At 36.8% G+C, this 14309-nt stretch overlaps 1 protein-coding gene across 1 annotated transcript in view; it reads left to right on the top strand.

Annotated features, from left to right (window-relative positions):
* Nucleotides 1-12729, top strand: part of LOC149895405 (uncharacterized) — a 30226-nt gene extending 17497 nt beyond the window's left edge. The window contains exons 15-28 of the mRNA XM_090118773.1: nt 218-311; nt 1305-1411; nt 2332-2466; nt 3414-3517; nt 3889-4111; nt 5622-5707; nt 6139-6233; nt 6687-6825; nt 7723-7906; nt 8882-9008; nt 10671-10813; nt 11413-11499; nt 11815-11923; nt 12589-12729. Coding sequence (XP_089974899.1) covers nt 218-311; nt 1305-1411; nt 2332-2466; nt 3414-3517; nt 3889-4111; nt 5622-5707; nt 6139-6233; nt 6687-6825; nt 7723-7906; nt 8882-9008; nt 10671-10813; nt 11413-11499; nt 11815-11923; nt 12589-12729 — 1774 coding nt within the window. The remainder of the gene's footprint in view (nt 1-217; nt 312-1304; nt 1412-2331; nt 2467-3413; nt 3518-3888; nt 4112-5621; nt 5708-6138; nt 6234-6686; nt 6826-7722; nt 7907-8881; nt 9009-10670; nt 10814-11412; nt 11500-11814; nt 11924-12588) is intronic.
* Nucleotides 12730-14309: the final 1580 nt, after the last annotated feature.

Here is a 14309-nt window from a genome sequence, read left to right on the forward strand (position 1 = left end):
TATTATTATTTACTTAGGGATGATTTTTCAATCCTTGGTTATAACTTATTCATCGAATAACGTATTAAACTACCATTTCAAAAATGTATCCTAATTGTCCGTATATGACAGTTTACAGGTGACATTTTAAAATGTTCGTGTAATACTTTATTGGACGGATAAGTTTTATCCAAGCATTCAAAAATCGGCCCTTAATATTATTATTTTATTTAAACAGTTTAGATTCAAGTACATCAGTACGAGCAGTAGCTTCCCCGAGACTTGAAAGAGCGGATATTGAAGGCGCTACAGATGAACTATCTTTACATAAGGTATGTAGCTAATAACTTAATTAAGTTATTTTATACTAGAGGCCCGCCCCGGCTTCGCCCGTGGTACATATTTCGCAATAAAAGGTAGCCTATGTCCTTTCTCGGGAATCAAAATATCTCCATACCAAATTTCATGCAAATTGGTTCAGTAGTTTAGGCGTGATTGAGTAACAGACAGACAGACAGAGTTACTTTCGCATTTATAATATTAGTATGGATTATTATTTGGTTATGTCATTTGTTATTTTAAATGCTGCAAGGTCATTCATTATTGGGCATTAATTCGTACATTTTTCATAATTGTAATTGTTGTCAGTTACAATATCCTTGCCTTACTAACTGATAAATTCGAAAGTGTGTATGTTTGTTCGACTTTTATTCACCTCGCTACAAATCGTTCTAATACATATTATGATTTTTGTTTTTATTTATTTATTTATTTATTTATTTAGAGATAGTCGACTAAAGATCATAATGTATGAAAATAAGTGTTAAAATAAGTTATCAATGCATGAAACTACCAAATGACTGACCGGTTGGCTTAGTTGGTAGTGGCCCTGCTTTCAAAGCCAGAGGTCGTGGGTTCGATTCCTACCCGGGGCAAATATTTGTGTGATGAAAATAGATGTTTGTTCTGTGTCTGGGTGTTAATTATCTATATAAGTATTTATTTAAAAAAATTATATATGTATGTTTATCAGCCATCTGGTTTCCATAACACAAGCGAAACCTTAGTATGGGACATGGATCAATATACTCAATATTGGTCCATGGTATGGGATCAGATCGTGCCGTGTGGGAAAATTGTCCTGAAATATTTATTTATTTATTTATTATTAAATAAGAACACTTTACACACATAGGAAACTGTTTATTAAAAAAATACTTAAATTAAAAATTAAATTAAATTAATTTATTTTCTCATCACAAATGTACAATCAACATTTGTGATGAGAAAATAAATAAATTTAATTTAATTAAACTTAAACACAGGGAGCAGCAATAGTAAGTATGGCGATAGAAGCAGCCGGTGAAGCAGCCGGTCGGGCTGCTCTAGCGCGGTTGTTACGAGATCATCGCACTGCTAGCGCTGATGCTCGGTAAGTGGGGGGAGGGGGGGGGAAGTTCAAAATTCATTTTAAACTCAGTATGTCAAATTATTTTAATGTAAACAGGTTTATAGCATTCTATCTCTTCTTGAGTTTCTTGCCGATTCTTCTCCATAGATACTGCTTTCCGAATCGGTGGTAAATGTTTAAAATATGTACTTATGTAATGACGATTCGAAAGTGCTACTAAATAATAATCTAATTGAATAAATGAATGTTTGAGTTTGAGTATCATTGCTCTTTGTGTGTTCGAAAAGATTCTATGCAATACTGAACAAATACTGAACAACACTGAATATGAGTTTTCGTTTTCACTAAAATGCTCTTGCTCATGCTCTAGCTCTATGTTCGTATGATGTAAATGCACCGTTAAACGTATATATATTTTTATAAATTACACGGGGCGCTGGGTTCAATCAATATCAAATCAAATCAAGTTACTATATAAGTATTTATTTAAATTTATGTATGTTTATCAGCCATCAGCCCCCCTAGACAAGTGGCTTTCTATTAGCGTAAAGTTCAATAGAATAGATTATGAATGTATGAGATTGACGTTTGATTACGACGACGACGACGATTGATTACGTCAATCTCATACATTCATAATCTATTCTATCGAACTTTACGCTAATAGAAAGCCACTTGTCTAGGGGGGGGCTGGTTTCCTTAACACAAGCGAAAGCTTGGTATGGGATCAGATCGTGCCGTGGTGTGTGAAAATTGTCCTGAAATAGCAGCAGCAAGAGTCCTCACAAAATATGTGTCTGTGGGGAATGTTGTTCAGGGCGATTTGCCCTCTTCAACAGGTTACTAGCGCCGCCCGTTAATATGGGCGGGTCATTAAGAGGGCGAATCGTCCTGTTTCGGTTCTTGGTCCTGAAATATTAATTTATTTTATATATCGCTAGCGACCTGTGGCGAGCGCTGACACAAGAGGGCGGCGCGTCCCCCTCGCACGCGTGGGACGGGTGGTGCGAGCGAGCGGGATACCCGCTGCTCAGCGCCGCGCCCAGCAACGGACACGTGGCCGTGCGACAGGAGAGGTACACACACACACACACACACATACGCACACACACACAATTATTTATTTATTATTACATAAATCAATAACCTTTACAAGATAAACCCAATGCGGTACTGACTAACACTATAATTCTATACAAATACACTACTTACAATAATTATACTAACCTAACCTAAACTAGCCTAACCTTGGCACGTCGCCGTATGGTACCGAGAGATAGTGTGCGCTATTTATATGTACATATATACATACACACACACGCACGCACATACACAGACACACGTACACGTACTAACCTAACCTAACCTTTTTTTTCACGTGGGGAAATCTAACCTAACCTAACCTAGACACGTGGAAGTGCGGCAGGAGAGGTATTAATCACCTATATCACTAGCTCTCCGCCCGCGGCTTCGCCCGCGTTTTCAATGAAAATCCGCATAGTTCCCGTTCCCGTGGGATTTTCGGGGTAAAACCTATCCTATGTGTTAATCCAAGTTACCCTCTATATGTGTGCTAAATTTCATTGTAATCGGTTCAGAAGTATTTAAAGAGTAACAAACATACACACACATCCATCCTCACAAAGTTTCGCATTTATAACATTAGTAGGACAAAATAGGATACGACTGATATTAGATCACAGAATAGCAAAATTAGACTACGTATCGATGGTGAACTTCACAAAAACAATGTAGAAGAAAAAAAAGCGTGTGTGAAGTGGAACTTTTTTGGCACATTCAAAGATACCAAAATAGTCGCCTTACTGCAATGCCGGTATTGCCAAGACGTGACCTTGAAATTATACTCTCAACGCGCCTAAAGAAACTTCAAAAACCATACTTTATAAACAATTCTATTCTTCTTTTGTATCCTGCAAATAACTCATGCACATAATATATATATATAGTGTATTATAAAAAAAATCCAGCCGACTTACATCTCAACAAAATCTCATTATTACAGGTTCGTGATGTCAGCAGATCCACCAAACCCCGAGCCGCCGATGTTAAATCACTTACTAACTATCAATTTACGAGCTGAGTTGGAAGAACTTTTCTATGAACCTGGTGAGTAATAAAGTGAGGGTAGATGAAGTTTTTGTAACTTAGAATAATTTTTTGAGGTAATTTGGTGAAATTGTTTGCAAATTCACAACAAATAGAGACAAAACATGGCATCAATCATAACTTGTCAGTCTTCTCGCAGATGGCGTTTATTCAATTAATTTTATTTTTTTGACAGAACTATACATTAATTGCATAAATGTTATGCAAAGTCCCTAATTATCTATAGTATTTAGTATGACCTTGTTTATTACCACACGAAGTGGAAAAAAATTACAAGTATACAATAAACGGATTGATACAGTACATAGATTTTTCTGTATATTTTAATGCACTGTACCCCAACAAATATTTACCATACATTTTTATACCAGAGAACTTCACGGAAATACTAGAAGAGGACATAAACGCGACAACAACAACATCAACAACAACCACAACCAAACGCCCCACTGTGGGGACGAAACCACCACCGGGCCCCAAATGGGTCATACCACTTACCTTTAGCGTGGGGCCCGTTGAAGAGTGGGATAGTGACGCTGATAACATCACTAAGTTGGGGAAGAATGGCACTGAGAACTTGCAAAATGGGACTTGGTAAGTTATCTATACTAATATTATAAAGCTGAAGAGTTTGTTTGTTTGAACGCGTGAACCTCAGGAACTACTGGTCCGATTTTAATTCTTTCGGGCTACGGGCTATATATCATCACGCTAAGACCAACAGGAGCAGAGCAATGCGGGTGAAACCGCGGGGCACAGCTAGTTTGTAATATGGTGTATGGTATATGGTAGGAAATAATATGTGTCTGTCATTCTGTGTGCCTTTTTGTGTGTATGTGTGTTGGTATGTCTGTCGTTCAAATTTAAACATCTATAGATATATGGTAAGAGGGCCCAAATGGGTCATACCACTTACCTTTAGCGTGGGGCCCGTAGAAGAGTGGGATAGTGACGCTGATAACATCACTAAGTTGGGGAAGAATGGCACTGAGAACTTGCAAAATGGGACTTGGTAAGTAATCTATACTAATATAAAGCTGAAGAGTTTGTTTGAACGCGCTAATCTCAGGAACTACAGGTCCGATTTTAATTCTTTCGGTGTTAGATAGCCCATTTATCGAGGAAGGCTACGGGCTGTATATCATCACGCTAAGACCAACAGGAGCAGAGCAATGCGGGTGAAACCGCGGGGCACATCTAGTTTGTATTATAGTGTGTGGTATATGGTAGGAAATAATTTGTGTGTCGTGACTTTCTTTGTATATGTCATTCTGATCGTCTGTATTTATGTGCATCTGTCATACTCTGTGTGTCTGTTGTATTTTCTGTGTGTACGACATACTGTGTCTGTCATTCTGTGTCTTTTTGTGTGTGTGTGTGTTTCTGATGGCCAGTCTGTCGTTCAAATTTAAAGATCTATAGATATATGGTAAGAGGGCCCAAATGGGTCATACCACTTACCTTCAGCGTGGGGCCCGTAGAAGAGTGGGATAGTGACGCTGATAACATCACTAAGTTGGGGAAGAATGGCACTGAGAACTTGCAAAATGGGACTTGGTAAAAGATGTATTCTGTTTTTCTATGTGTATGTCATTCTGTTCAACCGTTTTTTTGTGTAACGGTCTATCGGTGTGAATCAAATACCAAAATATTGAATGGGACATGGAGATATTTTCGATCTGTCTGTGTGTGTGAATGTGATTCTTAGTCTGTCTTCATGGTTATGAGATTTTTTTTCGATAAAATGTAACCTATATGACTTTCTAGCCTTCCAACTACCTCCACACATAAATAAATAAATATCCAGAAAAACCAGAAACCAGATGGCTGATAAATATACATATTATATGTATAATTTTTTTTAATAAATACTTATATATAGATAACTAACGCCCAGACACAGAGCAAACATCTATGTTCATCACACAAATATTTGCCCCGGGTGGGGATCGAACCCACCACCTCTGGCTTTGAAGGCAGGGCCACTACTAACCAAGCCAACCGGTCAGACAAACAAACACATTTTCGCATTTATAACACAATAATTATTAATTATTGTGTTATAAATTATTAAATTAAATTATTATTAATAAATGTATTTCAGGTACGACATAGTCAACGATACAAAGGTTCAAACATCAAGATGGATGGAAAACGTCACTTATTTAGTATGGATGAATGATACTGAGAGTGAGTATAAGATTCATTTATTCATTCATTCGTTCGTTCAATCAATCGTTAATTAATTGATTCGGTCATTCTTTTCGTTCCTTCATTCATTCATTTGTTCCATCATTCAAAATAATAATTAAAACATAACCTGATTTTTTGTTTACAATTTTTTTAACTTGTCTATCATCACTATAACTACATAGTATAAAACAAAGTCGCTTTCTCTGTCCCTATGTCCCTTTGTATGCTTAAATCTTTAAAACTACGCAACGGATTTTGATGCGGTTTTTTTAATAGATAGAGTGATTCAAGAGGAAGGTTTTAGTAAGTAGGTTTTAGACAAAGCGGGCGAAGCCGCGGGCGGTAAGCTAGTTACTTAATAAAAAAAATACATATTATCTATGGATAGATTGAACCACTTATTATAACAATATTTTTTTGTTTTTCAGTGGTCATACCAGACTTGGGTATGCACAAATGGGTGAGATATAACGTGGGAGCGAGAGGACTGTATCGAGTCGCGCCACAGGACTTGCCAGGCGAGGTTTGTAATATATATATTTTTTATTTAATTAATAGTTTTCTGCGCATCGGATCGTACCATAAATTTTGAATCATACTATAACATTATTAGCGATCATGATGTAGCGTATATCCGCGGATGAAACCGCGCGATTTCTGTTGTGAGGATGCATGTATGTTTGTTACTCTTTAACGGCTGATTTTGATGAAATTTTATCGATAAAGCTTTTATAAAAATTTTAAGCTTATAAATAATAAATAAAAACTAAGGGCCGATTTTTCAATGCTTGGATAAAACTTATCCGTCCAATAAAGTATTACACGATAATATTAAAATGTCACGTAAACTGTCAAATACGGGCAATTAGAATACGTTTTTAAAATGGTAGTTTTATACATTATTCGACGAATAATTTTTATCCAAGCATTGAAAAATAGGCCCTAAAGCTACTAAATAATAAAAAAACTCCACCAGTCAGCAGAATCAGCCGCTCACCGCGCAGCCCTACTCTACGAGTCGGGCTCCGCCGCGGAACGAGCTCTCATGTTGGACGACGCGTTTGTGCTCACACGTGCTCGGAGACTGCCCGCTAGCCGTGCTGCTGCTGCTGCCGGTATATACACACACACCGACGTATACAAACAGACACACACACACAAACAAACAAAAAAATACGGAAAAGTAGGCACAGATGCACAGACAGATAGACACACAAAGAGAGTGTTGTGCTCATCGGCGTGCTCGGCGACTGCCTGCTAGCCGTGCTGCTGCTGCTGCTGGTAAACTCAACTTTCGTTTTATTTTATTGTTGAAGTGAAACTTCTTTATCGGGGTTGGAAAAAAATTTAGTGTAACATTTTTTCGTTACGCGTGACATTTTTCCGTTACGCGCCATCTTTTCTTATCCCTACCATGCGTGATTGCATGCATGACCGCCTCCTCGGTACAGTGGTTGACGCGTGAGCGTAGAACCGAGGGGTCCTGGGTTCGATTCCCGATGGAGACGAAAAAAAAATGTCTCGGTCTGGCAGGACACAGAAGGCTGATTACCTACTTGTCCCTAAAGAAAAATCGATCAATGAAACAGATGTATGAATAATGCATCTGCCCCTTACCCCACTACGGGGACACGGGACTTCACACTTACACCATGCGTGATTGGACGTATTTCTGTAAAGTTGCATAGAGTAAATTATTTTTTGAAAACATAAGGTCATAAAAAAGTTTCACTTCTTACGTGTGTACACAAGTACACGCACACATTTTTTCTCATACATATTACTTATTTGGTACATTTTATTCAACAAGTCACTTTTGTTCCGTTAAATTACTTTTGCAGTCATTTTTACCACCATTCCAAATATAAACACATTAATTGTCTTATTATTGGTATTCCTTTTTATTGACGTATTGCTTTGTTAAAGTTAATTATAAATATTGTAATTCAAATAGCTGTAAGGAATCTATGTATGTAAAAATAAAAATAAAAATAAAAAATTCCACATTCCAGCCCGTCTAGAAACAGAACAATACTGGGCGGTATGGCGGGTGGTGGTCCACCACTTATCCTGGTGGAGGGAACTGCTCATGGTATCAGCATCTGCGCCATACTTGCACCAGATGCTGAGTTCTCTACCACCTGCTGTCACATTATATACCAATGATGAGATACAGGCGCTGAGTGAGGATAAACTGTGAGTATAAGTGTGAGTTTGGGGGATATTTTCAGTTTTCTGTGAGCCCTGATCATATATAATCATGTGGAAATTGCGAGTTTAGCGTCTAAAAGTGTGAGTTTTGATTCGTTAAAAGTGTGAGTCAAGGTTCGTTAAAAGTGTGAGTCAAGGTTCGTTAAAAGTGTGAGTTTTGATTCGTTAAAAGTGTGAGTTAAGATTCGATAAAAGTGTGAGTTTTGATTCGTTAAAAGTGTGAGTTTTTATTCGTTAAAAGTGTGAGTTTTTATTTGTTACAAGTGTGAGTTTTTATTCGTTAAAAGTGTGAGTATTGATTCGTTAAAAGTGTGAGTATTGATTCGTTAAAAGTGTGAGTTTTGATTCGTTAAAAGTGTGAGTTTTGATTCGTTAAAAGTGTGAGTATAGATTAGTTAGAAATTCCAGCTTTTACCCATCTGTGACACTATATGAACAGATACATACACATAGTCACAGAGCATAGTGATAAACTGTGAGTTAAGACTTTTAAACGTTTTTTTTTTCATAAACGTGTGACGTTATCAATGGATAATATGCTATGTATGTTTTGGAACAAACAACTTTTTTCTTTCTCTATTCATTCGTTCATTCACTCAATAATTAAATAAACAATAAACAATAAACAATAACTTTATTTCCAACATATAAGATAGGTACATAGAAATTGAAAACCCTTGCTCCCACACTAGGATTCCCTGTGTCGTGGGAACAAGTTTCTTCCAGTGGTACATTATCCTTAGGCTAAAATTAAACTATTACATTAAAATCTTCTTTACAAAAACAAATATATATTTTTTTAATTACTTTATAACAAAATAAAACATAATCATTCATTCACAAACATATTCAGGTTGTGACGTACTCAATGGATAATACGTTATGTATAAGTTTTGTAACAAACAACATTTCTCTCTATTATTCATTCGTTCATTCATTCAATTATTCATTCATTCACAGCTGGCTAAGCGGTGCCTTACTAACTGCTGGTGTGGTTTGGGGCAACGAAAATGTTACGAATCAAGCCTTGGAACTATTCGATGCGTGGATGTACAATAATGAGAGCATACCGGAGATTTATCAAGAGGTAAGTCAAATATAGCCGAAATTTAAATTTTGGCTCCAAGTTAAATTATATCTACAAACATCCTACTGTGATTTGAATTTTTCACCTAAATTTTGAGGTTATGTGAATAAATTGTAAATACAAAAGTTCTAGAACTTTTTATTACCTACAACTTTGCCATTGAACTTTTTCCCATAGGACTTGTATACTTACTTACTTACTTACTCCTGTGGCGCTGAAACCCCGAAGTGGGTCTTGGCCTCCGAGACGAGAACTCTCCACCTTCCCCGGTCCTGAGCGGTCTCTTGCCAATTGTCATTGGCTTGGAGCTTACTCAGGTCCCTCTCCACTTGATCGCGCCAGCGATACTTGGGTCGACCAACTGGCCGTCGGCCCGACGGACGACCCAAGTATGCTCTCTTCAGACCTCGCTCCTCACCCATTCGCTCTACATGCCCGAGCCAACGCAGGCGTCGTGATTTTATTTCCCCAAGTATATTTGGCTCGGCCATGAGTTTTTCTAAATCGGCATTCTTACGGACTTTCCAGCTTCCATCCTCTTGTTGGATAGGACCAAAGATCTTCCTAAGAAGCTTTCGTTCGGTAACTAAAAGGTTACGCTCTTCGTTCTGGGTTAGGGTCCAGGCTTCACAACCATATGTAAGTATTGGTCTTATAACCGTCTTGTATATCCGCAGTTTGGTTTTTTTACTTAAAAGCCTGGACACGAGCACTTTATGCAATAGGACTTGTATACTTAATTTTTATCATATTCCCCTCCTTTTGTAATGGGTTTCATCCTACTGTGATTTTTTTTGTTTCAAAAATTATCGGCACTGGTCTATACCTATATTTAAAACATGAATTTGAATTAAAAGTGTGCAACTTTAACTTAAATTTTTTGGATTTGATTTATCAATTTATAATCTCTTTAATAAGACATTCGAGATTTAAATTTAATTTTGACATATTTCTGTGTACTTTGATGTACAGTAAGTGTACTATAATCGACCGCCTCCTTGGTACAGTGGTTGACGCGTGAGCGTAGTACCGAGGGGTCCTGGGTTCGATTCCCGCTGGAGACGAAGAAAAAAAAAATGTCTCGGTCTGGCAGGACACAGAAGGCTGATCACCTACTTGCCCCTAAAGAAAATCGATCAGTGAAACAGATGTATGAATAATGCATCTGCCCCTTACCCCACTACGGGGACACGGGACTTCACTTTTAAGTGTACTATAAACATTTTTGTGATATAAATTTCTCAAATTCACCTTCAAATTCAAATTATATTTATTTGCAAGAATGCAGTTACAAATATAGGTGTTGTTATTACAATGTTGACCGCCTCCTTGGTACAGTGGTTGACGCGTGAGCGTAGTACCGAAGGGTCCTGGGTTCGATTCCCGGTGGAGACGAAGATATAAAAAAAATGTCTCGGTCTGGCAGGACACAGAAGGTTGATCACCTACTTGTCCCTAAAGAAAATCGATCAGTGAAAAAGATGTATAATGCATCTGCCCCTTACCCCACTTGGGGACATGGGACTTCACTTTTATTACAATGTTATAGCGCTAATACAATTTACCATCTGAGTGTACAAATATTGAAATGATATAAGAAATCTCCTTAAATTTGATTTGAATTTGAACTAGTTGTTAATTTGAATTTGAAATCTCCCTTAGGGCGCGTTCACAGCGGGCGTTCGTAAACACGGCGAACCAGCTTGGAACGCGTGTTGGCGGGCATTGTTGAACACACGGGGGAATGGGAAAAGGGCCTTATTGGCTGCTTTGGCTGCTCCTGAAGATGATTGGCTGCTGTATAGGTAAGGGGGGATAGGGGGGAGAAAATGGGGAAAAATGAAGGGGGGATAATGTTAAGGGGGTTTAATACAAAGGGAAAGAATATTGGGCGGTTAAATAGCTAAAGATACAGGGGAAATGGGTTGGGGATGTTATATTATAGGGTAAATGGTGGTAAAATAGTAATTTTCATGGGTTAGAATAGTTTTATAGCCGGGGAAAAGCTTCCAGGGTATGATATTAAGTAGGAATAAATGTAGTGCGTAAACACGGAACGAACGCGTGTTGGCGGGCCTTATTGAACACACGGGGGAATGGGAAAAGGGCCTTATTGGCTGCTTTGGCTGCTCCTGAAGATGATTGGCTGTTGTATAGGTGAGGGGGGAGATTTTAAAAGTGGGTATTTAGAAGGTGGGAGAATGTTAGGGGGTTAAATGGCTAAGAAATTGGGTTAGGGACTAAATAATCAGGGGAAATGGGTTGAAGATATTAAATTATATAGAGAAGGGCGATTAAATAGTGATGTTGATGGGTAAAATTGGTTAAATTGGCTCAAATATAACATGATTTAAAATACAAATAGTTCTCTTCATCCTGTTAATTACTCTTAATAATCCCTAAGGTTCGCATACACGGTGATGTCGCCTGAAGCCCAAAAAGGTCACGATTGGCCCGAGTGGGTCACTGCGTTGTGTGCTGGCTTGTGTCGGTGAGTTTTAATTGATCGTATGATTGATTTTGCTGTCAATTTTTTGAAACGAAAATCCTTAAAATTATTAAACGTAGCGTGTGTTTGGTTTTCATTTATAATTTTGAAGAAATTTAATTTTGTGATTTTTATCATTATAGCGTTATAATAAAACTGTAGATTTTAATTGGTGAAACGTTGAATTTAATAATTTTTTTATAATTTTAACGATGATATTTGAGGTTAGTTTTAATTTCTAGCAATACTTTCTCAAATTAAAATCAATTTTAATTAATTTTTTGGTATTTAAATAAATATACCTCATATAACTTTCAGTTGGCGTGGTAGTGCGGGAGTATGGCGAGTGTTACACTCCCAACCACTCCCACCTTCAGCTCTAGCAGCTGCTGCGAGATGCTTGTACCAACCCACTGATTATTATACGGTAAGTGTGTATATACAGACATACAGACAGACAAACACGTTCTTTAGTTATATTTTTTTTATACAGCGCCATCTAGTTGAAAAAGAAGAAAATAAATTTTTATGAACGACTATTTTATGCTCCGCGTGGCTCCGCTCCTGTTGGTCTTAGCGTGATGATATATTATAGCCTTCCTCGATAAAATATGGGCTAACTAACACCGAAAGAATTTTTTTTTATATGGGACCAAGTGGTTCCTGAGATTATCTCGTTCAAACAAACAAACAAACTCTTCAGCTTTATAATATTATAGTACAGATTTAAGAGATATTTATTTTTTTGTCGCAATTCACCTCCTAAATCCATTTAACCTACTGAAAAATATCTCAAATAAAGTGAAGTCCCATGTCCCCAAGTGGGGTAAGGGGCAGATGCATTATACATCTGTTTCACTGATCGATTCTCTTTGGGGACAAGTAGATGATCAGCCATCTGTGTCCTGCCAGACCGAGACATTTTTTTTTTCTTCGTCTCCACCGGGAATCGAACCCAGGACCCCTCGGTGATACGCTCACGCGTCAACCACTGTACCAAGGAGGCGGTCAATCTCTTAAATGCATAGAATAAATCAATCAGTTACAACTATATTTGTTTAAAAACCTAACATACAAATATTTTATTTTCAGTTCAAAAACCTCTTCGGCGATCAAAAAGGAGCAAACATAGCATTGGATACAATTGCTTTGAACTCCGCTTGGGTTGCAAAAGCCGATTCCGATTTGTTAAGATATTTCCAAGCTATGAAAAAAGAAAAAAATATTAATTAATTGGAACGAAGTTCCATATCCGTTGCTTGGAACGAAATAATCCGTTGCGAAAAGGGTCTAGATGGAATTTTAACGACACTTTTTGCTATACATATTTTCTTTCTTTGCTAAGGACAACTATCAAGTTTTTTTTAAATTTAGGGCCGATTTTTCAATCCCTGATTAAAACTTATCCTCCGTATATTGCCCGTATTTGACAGTTTACGTGACATTTTAATATTATCGTGTAATACTTTATTGAACGGATAAGTTTTAATCAGGGATTGAAAATTAGTCATATAAATATTTTGGTATATATGTTATGTGTGTACAAACTGTGGAATGGGGCTGCCATCTTTTTTTAAAGCAGTTTTTTTTAGTGGTAAGAATTGTGAATTAGGAAAATGAAAAACATACATTTAATTTATAAGTTATTAATGAATGTACTTTTACCAATTATTTTACTATAAGGTGTTGTTTTTATTTAATTAAATACAATATAGCACAGATGGCAACCCTATTTTTTTGTCGTGCGCGATAATGATACGAATTCAATGTAAAATATAAAAAACGTATTATTTTTTTTAAATCACACAATTACTAGTCATTTATTGTATATTTTTTCAATAACAAATCATTTTTTTTACAATTAAAATTATTAAATTTACTTATATTCATATTTTACTTAATTTAAAGGATCTCATTTTATTTTAAATATTTTTTTATATACTATATCTATGCGTCTTCAATCTTATGATTTAGATCTAGTCTATTGCTTGTGTGTGTGTGTGAAGAGAGAATGTGTGTTTTAGTGTATATTTGGTATTACCACAAAACAATTTAAACACAGTCTAACTTTAAACCAGCGATCTGTTTAAAGTTAGACTGTGTTTGTCAGCACTTTAATAGTTGTCTATGTGAAATACGACAAAACCAGATTAAAGAGAACCCGCGCTTAAAGTTAAACCCTGTCTAAAGGTTTTTGTGGTAAGACAGATTGTTTTTTTAAACATAATTTATTAGTTTAAACCCAGCCAATGAACGTACAAAATTATTTTAATTTTTATTATGTGTGCGTGTGTGTGTGTAGTAGCGCAAATGTTTAGAATAAATATAAGGTGTAATCAATTTTTAGTGGAAATCTGTAAGTCATATTGGCATTTACTATTATTAGATCTTTTTTCAGATATTTTCAAGTAGTATTAGTATTTTGAACATTACCAGTAGGTACAAGATATTTTTTATTCATCTTATATATAAAAATGAATCGCAAAATGTGTTGGTAAGCGTATAACTCGAGAACGGCTGAACCGATTTCGATAATTCTTTTTTTATTATATTCCTTGAAGTACGAGGATGGTTCTTATGTAGAGAAAACGTAAATATGTACCACGGGCGAAGCCGGGGCGGACCGCTAGTTCATAATAAAAATTAAAAAACAATTCCTTTGTTTCATCTTAGGCGCGGGACATATACAAGCGGCGCGGTGCCGGCGTGCATCGGGTGCGCTATTGGCATTTTGTATGAAATAATTTTGGGGCGGCGCAACCTTGGCACAACCGTGGCGTGCCGTCTCGACGCCTGTCCAAAATTCTTTCATA

This window comes from Colias eurytheme, chromosome 31 (genome assembly GCF_061535395.1).
Source record: "Colias eurytheme isolate Ceu_HAF_F1 chromosome 31, ilColEury1 Martin Lab GWU primary, whole genome shotgun sequence".
Classification (NCBI taxonomy): Eukaryota; Metazoa; Arthropoda; class Insecta; order Lepidoptera; family Pieridae; genus Colias; species Colias eurytheme.